The sequence below is a fragment of the Eurosta solidaginis genome, chromosome 4 (genome assembly GCF_040869045.1).
Source record: "Eurosta solidaginis isolate ZX-2024a chromosome 4, ASM4086904v1, whole genome shotgun sequence".
Taxonomy (NCBI): Eukaryota; Metazoa; Arthropoda; class Insecta; order Diptera; family Tephritidae; genus Eurosta; species Eurosta solidaginis.
In genome coordinates this window covers 143,817,959-143,835,026 of record NC_090322.1, presented here as the reverse complement: position 1 = coordinate 143,835,026, position 17,068 = coordinate 143,817,959, and the positions used below count along the sequence as shown (strand labels likewise).

Below are 17,068 nucleotides of genomic sequence, written 5' to 3'. Positions count from 1 at the left end.
GAAAAGGTAGTTAAAAACAATTAATCATTCGCTATCAATATAATAGTCGATCCATGTCAGCATGGCTTTATTGCAGGGCGTTCGACTGTCACAAATCTAGCGGTTTTTTCCCAGTTTTGTGTCTTGGCGTTCAAGGATGCATGTCAAGGTGACACCATATATACAGATTTTTCCAAGGCCTTTGACACTGTTTCGCACAAATTGCTTCTTTGGAAACTTGAAAACATGGACTTTCACTCAAGCTTTCTGTCCTATTTGGAAAATAGAATCTCTTTTTTTGAAATCGAGAAAACTAAGTCTTATGAATTCTCAGCAACCTCGGGTGTACCACAAGGTAGCATCCTTGGGCCTATTTTGCTCTTAATGTTTATTAATGATATTGGCTCATGCATAAAAAATTCAAATTATTTGCTTTATGCCGACGAATTAAAACTCTTTCGGAGGATCTCCTGTACCTCTGATGCATTGCGTCTGCAAGAAGACCTAAACGCTATTAACAATTGGGCCATTCAAAATAATCTACGACTCAATATTAGTAAATGCTGTCACATAACGTATACAAAGTTTACGAATGTGTTTTCGTTCATGTATTCGATTTCCAATGTAACTCTTGCGTCAGTTAATGAGTTTCGCGATCTTAGCGTAATTTTTGACTCAACTTTTACTTTTGCTAATCATGTAAACTTTCTCATACCAAAAGCTTATACGAACTTGGCTTTCTTGCGACGATATGCTAAGGATTTCAAGGACCCATATACCAGGAAAATCCTATACAATGCCTTAGTGCGTTCAAAGCTAGAGTATGCTTCAGTCATCTGGAATCCGATATACTCTTCACACTCGTTAAGAATTGAAAGAATTCAGCGCAAGTTCATACGATTTGCTCTTAAATCTCTACACTTTGATAATCCCCTACCATCCTACAATGCTAGATGCATGCTTATCAATGTATTGCCACTTGAAGTTAGTTGTTCAAAACGTTATGTTTATTTTTGACATAATATCCGGTGTCATTGACTACTACTTGGGCAGTTGACTTTCAATGTCCCTAACAGAGCTCTCCGGTTCCACAATACATTCCGCGTTGAAGTGCTGCGTTCGAATTACTTCAGTTTCGCACCTCTTCTAAGAGGTATTGTAGAATTTAATCGCCTATCCAAAAGCCTTGATCTGGACTTTGCCATGCCAAGGTCTCTGTTTAAGGCACGCATTGAGTCTTATTACTTATCTCAGTAAACCTCATTTTAAAATTGTTAAACTAGTACTAAGTTAACCTGTAATCTAGTCAGTAAGGTTGTTACCATTTGACTTAATAAATATATATGAAATATGAAAACTGTACCAAAACAAGAGGAGCCTATTCAGAACTAGACATAGAGTTCCAAATAAGTATTAGTTCGTTAATAGCTAGACTTTCAGTTATAAAATCGGCAAAAAACTGCTACCAGCTTTAATGAGCTGCGGCTACATATGAGTATGCCTCTTTCTCAATACTATTTCACCAGTACGTAACTATCGAAAAAATACCAAAAAGAAATTTGTATATAGTTAGGAACTAGTGAAAAGTTAAAGCAGCGGGGAAAATTTCCACCGGCTTGGACATCGCTATGTTAAATTCGCTAGTTGAAAACATGTAAAAGAGATAGATGGCGAACTATTAGTGGTTCAGAATGCAGTATACACTTATTTTGAACTAGAGATTCCCTTACGGGGTAGTTTCTGCGACTTCTTATTCCAATTCGGTAAAGTAACCATGCCTATCATTTAATTGTTAAACATTTTATTAGTCAAATGGTATTTCAGCACCTCAGTAAACTCTGTTGCTAATATATGTATGTAAATTTGACTACAAATTTAAAACAAACCACGCGGAGCCCTCTAATTAAGCATTTCAAAAGTTTTCAAATTCAATTTCCAATGCAACATTCGCGGAAATCTGTACATTCAGTTTTAGTATGATTATTGAAACCCAAATGCCGACGATATATGTATATAGAATATGTTCCCACAAAACTTGAGGCTAAAGGTCAATGTAATTTTTCGCTTCCGATATGGGTTTCAAACGAAAGGTATTTCACTCCGCATTACAATAGGGACATTTTTTAGTAGGGTTGCCATTTGGGGTTGCCACCTATTCGAAATAAAAAAAACTGCATGGAATATGCCGATATGGGTATCAAACGAAAGGTATTTAACTCCGCATTACAATAGGGACATTTTTGAGTGGGGTTGCCGTTTAGGGTTGCCACCTATTCGAAATGAAAAAAAATTGCATGAGATATGCCGATATGGGTATCGAACGAAAGGTATTTCACTCCGCATTACAATAGGGACATTTTTGAGTAGGGTTGCCATTTAGGGTTGCCACCTATCAGAAATTAAAAAAAATTGCATGAGATACATATGTCGATATGGGTATCAAACGAAAGGTATTCACTCCGCATTACAATAAAGACATGTTTGAGTAGGGTTTACATTTAAGGTTGCCACCTATTCGAAATTTAAAAAAAAGAAACGTTTCCAGCACAACGAAACGTTGCCGAGCAAAGCTCGGTCGCCCAGGTACTATTTTTTTAAACACAAAAAAAGTTTCAGTGCACATACAATTTTGTACATGTATTGTGATTAGCACTTCCATATAAAAAAATTTGAGCAGCACTGGTAATAAACTTCATTTATTTAAAAAAAATATATCTATATTAAAAAATTTATTATTAAAGAATTCGTAAACACGGGTTGCTAGGAAAAAACTTCTCCTACATTTAAGATTAGGGTAAAAAATTCCATGCATCAAAACCTTTGTCGACCGGTGTAATCAGCCACATCATGCGAAAACCTTCAAAAAGTAGGAAGTATCAAAACAAAGTGAAAAACGGTTGATATTGAAAAACAGGGAACACAAACAATGTACGCACGTTTTATGGTAGCAAATGCTTACTGAATCAAAACGGGCAATTATAGCTACGTAAAAATGGATTAAAAGATGTTATCTTATTCCAATTTTGCATTAAACCGACGGACATCACTGTATCATCAATTTCAATAACAAAGTTAAAAAAACTTATTTTATGATAAACTATTTTTACTAGAAGCTTAAGGATAATCTGTAATTGTCACATAAGGGCACTATATGTGTTAAAGTGCAAACTCTTCGAATTACAAGCAAAATGAAATGTGCACTTTCTTTTCGGAACAGTCCTTATATCACTTTAAGCTATTTCCAATAAGCTTGTGTGTTCCAATGTTCATTAATTTCCTTCTCTGTCATAAAACCAACAAAACCAAATCCATAAAAACGAAATACAGTAAGGGAACTTTAAAAAACCTTATCATCCATGAATAGTGTTACTGTTTAAGCCGCATTCAATCCTAAATGCGCTCAAAGATAAATATATGTATGTAGAGGCTTTTGAATTGCGTGATTAGTCGCAAATATAAGAAACCCATGTTTCATCCCCAATCAAACCACAATCCATATAATTATATTGAGTCAAAAGATCTTTCGCCATCATTATTCTATTTTTAACCTCGTGATGACGACATTGCATTCAACGTAATATCGTTATCCTTTAATTACATATTAATTTGTATATATGTATGTATCAGAACCTTAGAATACACATAAGGGCGGTTCGAATTTGATACCGAATTTGGTTTGTGTTTAAGAGACTAAGAAATTGTAAAGACAACAGTGTGTGAAATAGTTCTCGACCACTTTGTTATTATGAATTTTGGTTATAACTTTAATATATATATTTACTCTGTACATTTGTTTTTCACTGACCTAAACGACTGGATCGATTTTGATTAAATTTTGTATATGTGTTCAAGGGGATTTGAGGATGTTTTAAAGTAAAAATTTGGTCCGTTTTATTTCCTACTTTTCCTGCGTGTGAACGGAAGCAGATCTATTATAAAAAAAATGTGTGATATTTTCCTGATATTTTGCGCAGAGGTACTTTCTTGACTAGCTTATTATTTGAAAAAGTTTTTTTTCCGCAAAGTGGACTAGAAAATCTAATTTATATAATTTATATTGCAGTTTGCAGTATAGAGGTACTTCTTTGACCAAGTAAATATTTGAAAAAAAATTCTTTCCTAAAAGAGGGCCAGTACCGGCCCTATTGTACTACTCTTATTTATGTGGCGATTTGCCAAGCTTAAAATTTTAGAAACTTTTCCAATTAGAAACTTTCCCTATGCGATTGGCTTGAAGTTTAATACAGGGGGTCTTCTTTGAAAAGCTGATTATTTGGGACCGTTTCTTTCCGGAATCGTACCAAGGACCAACCCATTCCAAAAAACTTTATTTATGTTGTGATTTGCTTGATATTTGGTATAGGGGTGTTTCCTTGACTATCGTATTATTTTAGAAATATTTCTTTTCCGGCAATGGACCAGAATCCGAGCTATTGTAATAAATATTATTAATGTGCAATTGATAGGATATAGGATAGGAAGGAGAGGGAGCAAGAGAGGGGAAAGAGATGGATAAGAATAAAGCTAGGTTGAGGCAGACGAAAGGAAGTAGGAGTGGAAACAAAAAAAAAAAATATAAGGGAAAAGGGAAGCTACAGAGGGTAGGACCTGAGAGAGGCAAGGAAATACAAAAAGTAGTTGTTTTTTTTGCAGAAACTACAACATGAAAAATGCCTATGTTTACCGAGAGATTAGCTAAAACGTAGGTTGGAATATTATCGGACAGAAGAACGTCTTTATTATCTTTCTCTGTCTTAGATATAATAATAAATGCGATATTAAAAAACTTATTGAAAACGATTGGTCAGGTCTGCCGGGAACTCTAGTATAAATGTATTAATCAGATTAGATGAAATCTAAAAATTTTGTTTAGATTTCTCATATTAGACTAAGAGTTGGTAAACTTTTCGTAACACCATTTTATGGAATATTTGTAATATATTTATATCAAGCTATCATCATCATCATCGTCATTAAATGGCGCTTAACCATCTAAGCGATTTTGGCCGTTTCGTTACAAATCGCTATCCCTGTTTCCGGATAACCGATGCCGATTGGGAGCACTAAGGGAGGTCAAGTCTTCCTTTCCTTCTTACTTTTTTGGCCGGAGCCGTATTTTCGGGTAAAACACCCATCTAGTGGCAATTATTGAAGACTCGCGGCACAGGTGAATAACTCGCTACAAAACGGATTGCATTGAATAGGGGAGACACGCACCTCCGTTGGCCATAGTGTATAACCTATAGCGGAATCGTTTGCGATGAATAGTGGATACACACCCTTTTCGGTCATACAAGTGGAGATTAGCGTAGAGATAAAATGGAGAGACACATTTCAGTTGCAACGCAACTGAACAGTACTAATTTTTTGCGCAACCGAACATTAAATACTCAGCTGAGAGCTTTGAAGACAAAATGAGGGAAAATCACCATATAGGAAAATGAACCTAGGGTAACCCTGGAATGTGTTTGTATGACATGGGTATCAAATGGAAGGTATTAAAGAGTATTTTAAAAGGGAGTGGGCCATAGATCTATAGGTGGACGGCATTTCGGGATATCGCCATAAAGGTGGATCAGGGGTGACTCTATAATGTGTTTGTACGATATGGGTATCAAATGAAATGTGTTAATGAGTATTTTAAAGGGGCGTGGGTCTTAGTTCTATAGGTGGACGCCTTTTCGAGATATCGCCATAAACGTGGACCAGGGGTGACTCTAGAATTTTTTTGTACTATATGGGTATAAAATGAAAGGTGTTAATGAGTATTTTAGAAGGGAGTGGGCCTTAGTTCTATAGGTGGACGTCTTTTCGGAATATCGTTATAAAAGTGGACATGGGTTGACTCTAGAATGCGTTTGTACAATATGGGTATCAAATGAAAGGTGCTAATGAGTATTTTAAAAGGGAGTGGGCCTTAGTTCTATAGGTGGACGCCTTTTCGAGATATCGCCATAAAGGTGGACCAGGGGTGACTCTAGAATTTGTTTGTACGATATGGGTATCAAATGAAAGGTGTTAATGAGTATTTTAAAAGGGCGCGGGCCTTAGTTCTATAGGTGGACGCCCTTTCGAGATATCGACATAAAGGTGGACCAGGGGTGACTCTAGAATTTGTTTATACGATATGGGTATCAAATGAAAGGTTTTAAAGAGTATTTTAAAAGGGAGTGGGCCTTAGTTCTATAGGTGGATGCCTTTTCGAGATATCGCCATAAAGGTGGGCCAGGGGTGACTCTAGAATTTTTTTGTACGATATGGGTATCAAATGAAAGGTGTTAATGAGTATTTTAAAAAGGCGTGGGCTTTAGTTCTATAGGTGGACGCCTTTTCGAGATATCGACATAAAGGTGGACCAGGGGTGACTCTAGAATTTATTTGTACGATATGGGTATCAAATGAAAGGTGTTAATGAGTATTTTAAAAAGGAGTGGGCCTTAGTTCTATATGTGGACGTCTTTTCGAGATATCGCCATAAACGTGGACCAGGGGTGACTCTAGAATTTGTTTGTACGATATGGGTATCAAATGAAAGGTGTTAATGAGTATTTTAAAAGGGAGTGGCCCTTAGTTGTATATGTGAAGGCGTTTTCGAGATATCTACCAAAATGTGCACCAGGGTGATCCAGAACATCATCTGTCGGGTACCGCTAATTTATTTATATATGTAATACCACGTACTGTATTCCTTCCAAGATTCCAAGGGCTTTTGATTTCGCCCTGCAAAACTTTTTCATTTTCTTCTACTTAATATGGTAGGTGTCATGCCCATTTCACCAAGTTTTTTTCTAAAGTTATATTTTGCGTCAATAGACCAATACAATTACCATGTTTCATCCCTTTTTTCGTATTTGGTATATAATTATGGCATTTTTTTCATTTTTCGTAATTTTCGATATCGAAAAAGTGGGCGTGGTCATAGTCGAATTTCGGCCATTTTTTGCACCAATACAAAGTGAGTTCAGATAAGTACCTGAACTGAGTTTAGTAAAGATATATCGATTTTTGCTCAAGTTATCGTGTTAACGGCCGAGCGGAAGGACAGACGGTCGACTATGTATAAAAACTGGGCGTGGCTTCAACCGATTTCGCACTTTTCACAGAAAACAGTTATCGTCCTAGAAGCTAAGCCTCTACCAAATTTCACAAGGATTGGTTAATTTTTGTTCGACTTATGGCATTAAAAGCATCCTAGACAAATTAAATGAAAAAGGGCGGACCCACGCCCATTTTGAAAATTTCTTTTATTTTCGTATTTTGTTGCACCATATCATTACTGGAGTTGAATGTTGGCATAATTTACTTATATGCTGTAAAGATATTAACTTTTCTTTTAAAATTTTAATTTAAAAAAAAAATTTTTTAAAAAGTGGGCGTGGTCGTTTTCCGATTTTGCTAATTTTTATTAAGCAGACATAAAGTAATAAGAGTAACGTTCCTGCCAAATTTCATCATGATATCTTCAACGACTGCCAAATTACAGCTTGCAAAACTTCTAAATTACCTTCATTTAAAAGTGGGCGGTGCCACGCCCATTGTCCAAAATTTTACTAGTTTTCTATTCTGCGTCATAAGCTCAACTCACCCACCAAGTTTCATCGCTTAATGCGTATTTGGTAATGAATTATCGCACTTTTTCGATTTTTCGAAATTTTCGATATCGAAAAAGTGGGCGTGGTTATTGTCCGATATCGTTCATTTTAAATAGCGATCTGAGATGAGTGCCCAGGAATCTACATACCAAATTTCGTCAAGATACCTCAAAATTTACTCAAGTTATTGTGTTAAAGAACAGACGGACGGACGGACGGACGGACGGACATGGCTCAATCGAATTTTTTTTCGATACTGATGATTTTGATATATGGAAGTCTATATCTATCTCGATTCCTTTATACCTGTACAACCAACCGTTATGCAATCAAAGTTAATATACTCTGTGAGCTCTGCTCAACTGAGTATAAAAATTCCGTGCATCAAAACCTTTGTCGACTGGTGTAATCAGCCACATCATGCGAAAACCTTCAAAAAGCAGGAAGTATCAAAACAAAGTGAAAACCCGTTGATATTAGAAAAACAGGGAACACCAACAATGTACGCACGTTTTATGGTAGCAAATGTTTACTGAATCAAAACGGGCAATTATAGCTGCGTAAAAATGGATTAAAAGATGTTATCTTATTCCAATTTTGCATTAAACCGACGGACATCACTGTATCATCAATTTGAATAACAAAGTTAAAAAAACTTATTTTATGATAAACTATTTTTACTAGAAGCTTAAGGATAATCTGTAATTGTCACATAAGGGCACTATATGTGTTAAAGTGCAAACTCTTCGAATTACAAGCAAAATGAAATGTGCACTTTCTTTTCGGAACAGTCCTTATATCACTTTAAGCTATTTCCAATAAGCTTGTGTGTTCCAATGTTCATTAATTTCCTTCTCTGTCATAAAACCAACAAAACCAAATCCATAAAAACGAAATACAGTAAGGGAACTTTAAAAAACCTTATCATCCATGAATAGTGTTACTGTTTAAGCCGCATTCAATCCTAAATGCGCTCAAAGATAAATATATGTATGTAGAGGCTTTTGAATTGCGTGATTAGTCGCAAATATAAGAAACCCATGTTTCATCCCCAATCAAACCACAATCCATATAATTATATTGAGTCAAAAGATCTTTCGCCATCATTATTCTATTTTTAACCTCGTGATGACGACATTGCATTCAACGTAATATCGTTATCCTTTAGTTACATATTAATTTGTATATATGTATGTATCAGAACCTTAGAATACACATAAGGGCGGTTCGAATTTGATACCGAATTTGGTTTGTGTTTAAGAGACTAAGAAATTGTAAAGACAACAGTGTGTGAAATAGTTCTCGACCACTTTGTTATTATGAATTTTGGTTATAACTTTAATATATATATTTACTCTGTACATTTGTTTTTCACTGACCTAAACGACTGGATCGATTTTGATTAAATTTTGTATATGTGTTCAAGGGGATTTGAGGATGTTTTAAAGTAAAAATTTGGTCCGTTTTATTTCCTACTTTTCCTGCGTGTGAACGGAAGCAGATCTATTATAAAAAAAATGTGTGATATTTTCCTGATATTTTGCGCAGAGGTACTTTCTTGACTAGCTTATTATTTGAAAAAGTTTTTTTTCCGCAAAGTGGACTAGAAAATCTAATTTATATAATTTATATTGCAGTTTGCAGTATAGAGGTACTTCTTTGACCAAGTAAATATTTGAAAAAAAATTCTTTCCTAAAAGAGGGCCAGTACCGGCCCTATTGTACTACTCTTATTTATGTGGCGATTTGCCAAGCTTAAAATTTTAGAAACTTTTCCAATTAGAAACTTTCCTTATGCGATTGGCTTGAAGTTTAATACAGGGGGTCTTCTTTGAAAAGCTGATTATTTGGGACCGTTTCTTTCCGGAATCGTACCAAGGACCAACCCATTCCAAAAAACTTTATTTATGTTGTGATTTGCTTGATATTTGGTATAGGGGTGTTTCCTTGACTATCGTATTATTTTAGAAATATTTCTTTTCCGACAATGGACCAGAATCCGAGCTATTGTAATAAATATTATTAATGTGCAATTGATAGGATATAGGATAGGAAGGAGAGGGAGCAAGAGAGGGGAAAGATATGGATAAAAATAAAGCTAGGTTGAGGCAGACGAAAGGAAGTAGGAGTGGAAACCAAAAAAAAAAAATATAAGGGAAAAGGGAAGCTACAGAGGGTAGGACCTGAGAGAGGCAAGGAAATACAAAAAGTAGTTGTTTTTTTTGCAGAAACTACAACATGAAAAATGCCTATGTTTACCGAGAGATTAGCTAAAACGTAGGTTGGAATATTATCGGACAGAAGAACGTCTTTATTATCTTTCTCTGTCTTAGATATAATAATAAATGCGATATTAAAAAACTTATTGAAAACGATTGGTCAGGTCTGCCGGGAACTCTGGTATAAATGTATTAATCAGATTAGATGAAATCTAAAAATTTTGTTTAGATTTCTCATATTAGACTAAGAGTTGGTAAACTTTTCGTAACACCATTTTATGGAATATTTGTAATATATTTATATCAAGCTATCATCATCATCATCGTCATTAAATGGCGCTTAACCATCTAAGCGATTTTGGCCGTTTCGTTACAAATCGCTATCTCTGTTTCCGGATAACCGATGCCGATTGGGAGCACTAAGGGAGGTCAAGTCTTCCTTTCCTTCTTACTTTTTTGGCCGGAGCCGTATTTTCGGGTAAAACACCCATCTAGTGGCAATTATTGAAGACTCGCGGCACAGGTGAATAACTCGCTACAAAACGGATTGCATTGAATAGGGGAGACACGCACCTCCGTTGGCCATAGTGTATAACCTATAGCGGAATCGTTTGCGATGAATAGTGGATACACACCCTTTTCGGTCATACAAGTGGAGATTAGCGTAGAGATAAAATGGAGAGACACATTTCAGTTGCAACGCAACTGAACAGTACTAATTTTTTGCGCAACCGAACATTAAATACTCAGCTGAGAGCTTTGAAGACAAAATGAGGGAAAATCACCATATAGGAAAATGAACCTAGGGTAACCCTGGAATGTGTTTGTATGACATGGGTATCAAATGGAAGGTATTAAAGAGTATTTTAAAAGGGAGTGGGCCATAGATCTATAGGTGGACGGCATTTCGGGATATCGCCATAAAGGTGGACCAGGGGTGACTCTAGAATGTGTTTGTACGATATAGGTATCAAATAAAGGTGTTAATGATTATTTAAAAGGGAGTGGGCCTTACTTCTATAGGTGGACGCCTTTTCGAGATATCGCCATAAAGGTGGATCAGGGGTGACTCTATAATGTGTTTGTACGATATGGGTATCAAACTAAAGGTATTAATGAAGGTTTTGAAAGGGAGTAGCCCTTAGTTGTATATGTGAAGGCGTCAGTAAGCCAATCCAGTTACCATGTTTCATCCCTTTTTTCGTATTTGGTATAGAATTATGGCATTTTTTCATTTTTCGAAATTTTCGATATCGATAAAGTGGGCGTGGTCATAGTAGGATTTCGCCCATTTTTAACACCAAGATAAAGTGAGTTCAGATAAGTACGTGAACTAAGTTTAGTAAATATATATCGATTTGTACCCCATTTATCGTGTTAACGGCCGAGCGGAAGGTCAGACGGTCGACTGTGTATAAAAACTGGGCGTGGCTTCAACCGATTTCGCCCATTTTCACAGAAAACTGTTATCGTCATAGAAGCTTTGCCCCTTTCATAAGGATTGGTAAATTTTTTTGAACTTGTGGCATTAAAAGTATTCTAGACAAATTAAATGAAAAAGGGCGGAGCCATGTCCATTTTGAAAATTTCTTTTATTTTTTTATTTTGTTGAACCATATCCTTACTCGAGTTGAATGTTGACATAATTTACTTATATACTGTAAAGATATTGAATTTTTTCTTCAAATTTGACTTAAAAAATTTTTTTTTTAAAAGTGGGCATGTTCTTCTTCCGGTTTTGGTAATTTTTATTAAGCACCCATATAGTAACAGGTATAATGTTCCTGCCAAATTTCATCATGATATCTTCAACAACAGCCAAATTAAAAAAACAAAAAATTACAGCTTGCAAAACCTTGAAATTACCTTCTTTTAAAAGTGGGCGGTGCCACGCCCATTGACCAAAATTTTACTAATTTTCGATTCTGCGTCATAAGTTCAACACACCTACCAAGTTTCATCGCTTTATCCGACTTTGGTAATGAATTATCGCGCATTTTCGATTTTTCGAAATTTTCGATATCGCAAAAGTGGGCGTGGTTATAGTCCGATATCGTTAATTTTAAATAGCGATCTGAGATGAGTGCCCAGAAACCTACATATTAAATTTCATCAAGATACCTCAAAATTTACTCAAGTTATCGTGTTAACGGACACACGGACGGACGGACTGACATGGCTCAATGAAATTTTTTTTCGATACTGATAATTTTGATATATGGAAGTCTATATCTATCTCGATTCCTTTATACCTGTACGACCAACCGTTATCCAATCAAAGTTAATATACACTGTATGCAAAGTACGCTGAGTATAAAAATACAGATAATATCAACATCATCAGCATACGCCAGTAATTGTACACTCTTCATAGTAGGTTGTACCATCACGGTTTGGTTCTGCTACTAGAAATATCTTATCCAGCATTAGCTTGCCTCAATACTCATATGCTGTCTTTCAGTGAGTTTTACAGCTCCGGCTCACGCTCAATTCTCACGGGAATGCTCTGGATCATTGAGAAACTTGAAGCAGATGTGAAATTTTCGCACACGTGAAATGTGATAGGCAGATGTCGCCGCTGTTTTTCCTTTAACTCATACGGCGAAAGACTAAGCAGCGACCACTATTTTTGAAAAAGTAGGTATATTAAAGGCCGCGTTGCCAACCTAAAAAGAAGTAATTAACAAATTATCTGGCTCACAAATTGAACCAGACTTCTATCTGGATTTATCTGGCTCAAATCGTTGTTGTTGCATTTGCATGCAAAATTATTTATCTGGCTCAGGATTTTGCCACCGGATGATAGCTATATAAAAACTAAAAATAATGTATGAACATATGTGTATATTAGGGTGGGTTGATTTATTAACCGATATCGCGCCATCGATTTTTCGATTTGGGCTCCGGAAAAAAATTCCCACTACGCATACCCAAAAAAAATAATTGTCGAGCCTGCGAAATTTCATTTTTTTTTTTACTTTTTTTCGACTTTGATTTTTAAGGTTTTTTTCATGACCTACTAAATAAATTTTCATTTGATTGTAAAATTTTCATGTATACCCTGTCCGTCTCAAAAATGTCCTCTAAAAACGTTAAAAAAAAAAAAATTTTAAATTTTTAGTACGTTATAAAAAAACCTTAAAAATCAAAGCCGAAAAAAGTCAAAAAAATGAAATTTCGCAGGCTCGTTTTGGGTATGTGTAGTGGAAATTTTTTTTCCTGAGCCCAAATCCTATCGAAAAATCGATGACGCGAAATCGGTTAACTTTCGTCCATACAAATCGACCCACCATAGTGTATATATTAACTGATTGACAGCGAGTTGAATGAATTTTGGCTTTGAAAATATTCAAAAAAGAAAAAACTTATATGTATGTACATAAATCAATATCGTATATACATAAATAAATTGTATGCGAAAAAACAAGTTTTACTCACATTTACTAAACTGACACCGAAGCAGGCCACCCAACCCCAACCGCCATCGGGAGCAACTTTACGTGTTTGTTTCATATTTAACGTAGAAAATACGGTTTTTGTTGGTGCTTGGTCAACAATTTTTGTATTTCTTTTCTTGTTTTGGTACTTTTTGAGTGTGTTTTAACTTTTTTGTATGTTTTTTTTTTATCACTTTTTTGTTTTGTTTTGGTGTTGTTTATTTTTGTGCCGTTGTTTAGGGGTGGATATGTTGCTCTTTTAAGAATTTTGCCGGTTCTTTGCCGTTGGCTGTTTATGATAACTTTGTTATTTGATTTTTGCTTTTAGCTCTTTCTTACTTTTATTGTTTGCTTACTTTTTTGTTTATTATCTATCGGTGGGTATAGGTATTTGGTTATTTGTCTTTTTTTATGTTTTTTATGCGCGCATATTTATGTTGATGTTTTTGTTTAGTTTTGGAATTTCTGCAGCGTTGTTCTTTTCATGTGAATATGGCTTTTCGTTTTTCTTGTTTTTGTCTTTGTTTTTTTTTTTTTTTGTGTTGAGGCAGCAAATTATTGAGATATTGGAATTATTTTGCGTTTCGGATATTTTTGGCACTTTTTTTGGATGGGATGATTTATATATTTTTGTGGCACTTTATGGTATTTGGAGGTTATTAACATTACATTATAGTATGTATATATGTATGAGGCGTTAAAGATATGAGCTTGTACATTAGAGAGGAAGTTTTTGTAAAATCTTATACATTTTTGTTGGCATTTTCACTTTGGACTTTGGTATTTGTTGTGTATACATATATATGTATGTATGTATCCATTGGTGTGTGCGCTCATTTATTTAATTAACTGGAAAATATATATATATATATATGTATCATTGATATGGGTTTGTTAAAATTAATTTTTTACACATGTCTTATGCGGTTGTGTATGTTTTTTTTTCAGTTTATTTCTCACACTTTCTAATCATTAGTTATTTTCTAATTTTTCTTTCTGTTCATAATTTTGCTATTTAAGTAAATGAAATATGTTATTTGTTATGTGATTTGCTGATTACTTTTGATGTTTCACGTGTTCTAAAGGTATGAATAGATTTATTTTTATTTTCAGTGTTCGATTTGTTGTTGAATTTTTTTATTTCCGGTGGGTTGAGTACAAACAGTCCGAGATTGCGTGCTCACATCATCGTCATAGCTAACGCGATAACCTTGTATGCTTTTTGTTGTTATAAATCGATTTTGCTTTTCAAATCATAAGTCAGCAAATTTTATTAAATACTTTTACTTTAAATATAAAAATTATATTGTGTACTAATACAACACAACAGCCCTGGGAGGGTGGGGGGGGGGGGGGGGGAGGTGCACTGCTTCGCATGCGCATTTCTCTGCGCTGCCTTCCGTCATACATGAAACGCGTCATCACCAGAAACGTAATTTTACTCACAGCAGTTGAACAATGTATGTATGTCTCTTCATATTAGGGGAACGACATTCCTAATGGAAGGCTCCTCTCCAAAAATTCTGTGTACAGAGACTCTTTCGCCGTGAGAATGAGGCAATGAAACAATACGTGTTCTGCGTTTTCCCATCCTCCGCTTATGTAGATCCCCCATGAAATCGTGCCTACTCAATATCTGCGTGAGATGGTAGTGCCGTGCTTCCACTCATATCATTCTGCTTAATCGCGAACAAACATAAAGAACCCAGGCGCCCTTTTCTCGATTATTTCCACCGTTCTTGGTTTGATATGGGTATCAAATGAAAGGTGTTAATGAGTATTTTAAAAAGGCGTGGGCTTTAGTTCTATAGGTGGACGCCTTTTCGAGATATCGACATAAAGGTGGACCAGGGGTGACTCTAGAATTTATTTGTACGATATGGGTATCAAATGAAAGGTGTTAATGAGTATTTTAAAAAGGAGTGGGCCTTAGTTCTATATGTGGACGTCTTTTCGAGATATCGCCATAAACGTGGACCAGGGGTGACTCTAGAATTTGTTTGTACGATATGGGTATCAAATGAAAGGTGTTAATGAGTATTTTAAAAGGGAGTGGCCCTTAGTTGTATATGTGAAGGCGTTTTCGAGATATCTACCAAAAATGTGCACCAGGGTGATCCAGAACATCATCTGTCGGGTACCGCTAATTTATTTATATATGTAATACCACGTACTGTATTCCTTCCAAGATTCCAAGGGCTTTTGATTTCGCCCTGCAAAACTTTTTCATTTTCTTCTACTTAATATGGTAGGTGTCATGCCCATTTCACCAAGTTTTTTTCTAAAGTTATATTTTGCGTCAATAGACCAATACAATTACCATGTTTCATCCCTTTTTTCGTATTTGGTATATAATTATGGCATTTTTTTCATTTTTCGTAATTTTCGATATCGAAAAAGTGGGCGTGGTCATAGTCGAATTTCGGCCATTTTTTGCACCAATACAAAGTGAGTTCAGATAAGTACCTGAACTGAGTTTAGTAAAGATATATCGATTTTTGCTCAAGTTATCGTGTTAACGGCCGAGCGGGAAGGACAGACGGTCGACTATGTATAAAAACTGGGCGTGGCTTCAACCGATTTCGCACTTTTCACAGAAAACAGTTATCGTCCTAGAAGCTAAGCCTCTACCAAATTTCACAAGGATTGGTTAATTTTTGTTCGACTTATGGCATTAAAAGCATCCTAGACAAATTAAATGAAAAAGGGCGGACCCACGCCCCATTTTGAAAATTTCTTTTATTTTCGTATTTTGTTGCACCATATCATTACTGGAGTTGAATGTTGGCATAATTTACTTATATGCTGTAAAGATATTAACTTTTCTTTTAAAATTTTAATTTAAAAAAAAAATTTTTTAAAAAGTGGGCGTGGTCGTTTTCCGATTTTGCTAATTTTTATTAAGCAGACATAAAGTAATAAGAGTAACGTTTCCTGCCAAATTTCATCATGATATCTTCAACGACTGCCAAATTACAGCTTGCAAAACTTCTAAATTACCTTCATTTAAAAGTGGGCGGTGCCACGCCCATTGTCCAAAATTTTACTAGTTTTCTATTCTGCGTCATAAGCTCAACTCACCCACCAAGTTTCATCGCTTAATGCGTATTTGGTAATGAATTATCGCACTTTTTCGATTTTTTCGAAATTTTCGATATCGAAAAAGTGGGCGTGGTTATTGTCCGATATCGTTCATTTTAAATAGCGATCTGAGATGAGTGCCCAGGAATCTACATACCAAATTTCGTCAAGATACCTCAAAATTTACTCAAGTTATTGTGTTAAAGAACAGACGGACGGACGGACGGACGGACGGACATGGCTCAATCGAATTTTTTTTCGATACTGATGATTTTGATATATGGAAGTCTATATCTATCTCGATTCCTTTATACCTGTACAACCAACCGTTATGCAATCAAAGTTAATATACTCTGTGAGCTCTGCTCAACTGAGTATAAAAATTCCGTGCATCAAAACCTTTGTCGACTGGTGTAATCAGCCACATCATGCGAAAACCTTCAAAAAGCAGGAAGTATCAAAACAAAGTGAAAACCCGTTGATATTAGAAAAACAGGGAACACCAACAATGTACGCACGTTTTATGGTAGCAAATGTTTACTGAATCAAAACGGGCAATTATAGCTGCGTAAAAATGGATTAAAAGATGTTATCTTATTCCAATTTTGCATTAAACCGACGGACATCACTGTATCATCAATTTGAATAACAAAGTTAAAAAAACTTATTTTATGATAAACTATTTTTACTAGAAGCTTAAGGATAATCTGTAATTGTCACATAAGGGCACTATATGTGTTAAAGTGCAAACTCTTCGAAT

The 17,068-nt window shown here is 35.3% G+C and overlaps 1 protein-coding gene across 22 annotated transcripts in view; it reads right to left on the bottom strand.

The window, feature by feature from the left end:
• The window catches only part of LOC137250427 (monocarboxylate transporter 7), a 142,167-nt gene that overhangs the window by 98,220 nt on the left and 26,879 nt on the right, over positions 1–17,068 (bottom strand). For 12 of the 22 annotated variants that reach the window (XM_067783215.1, XM_067783206.1, XM_067783218.1 and 9 more), the window contains exon 2: positions 13,229–14,076. In XM_067783215.1, coding sequence (XP_067639316.1) covers positions 13,229–13,303 — 75 coding nt within the window. In that variant the 5' untranslated portion in view covers positions 13,304–14,076. Of the gene's footprint in view, positions 1–13,228; positions 14,473–17,068 lie in introns of those variants that run through there. The other 10 variants (XM_067783208.1, XM_067783212.1, XM_067783209.1 and 7 more) reach the window with 5 other exon arrangements.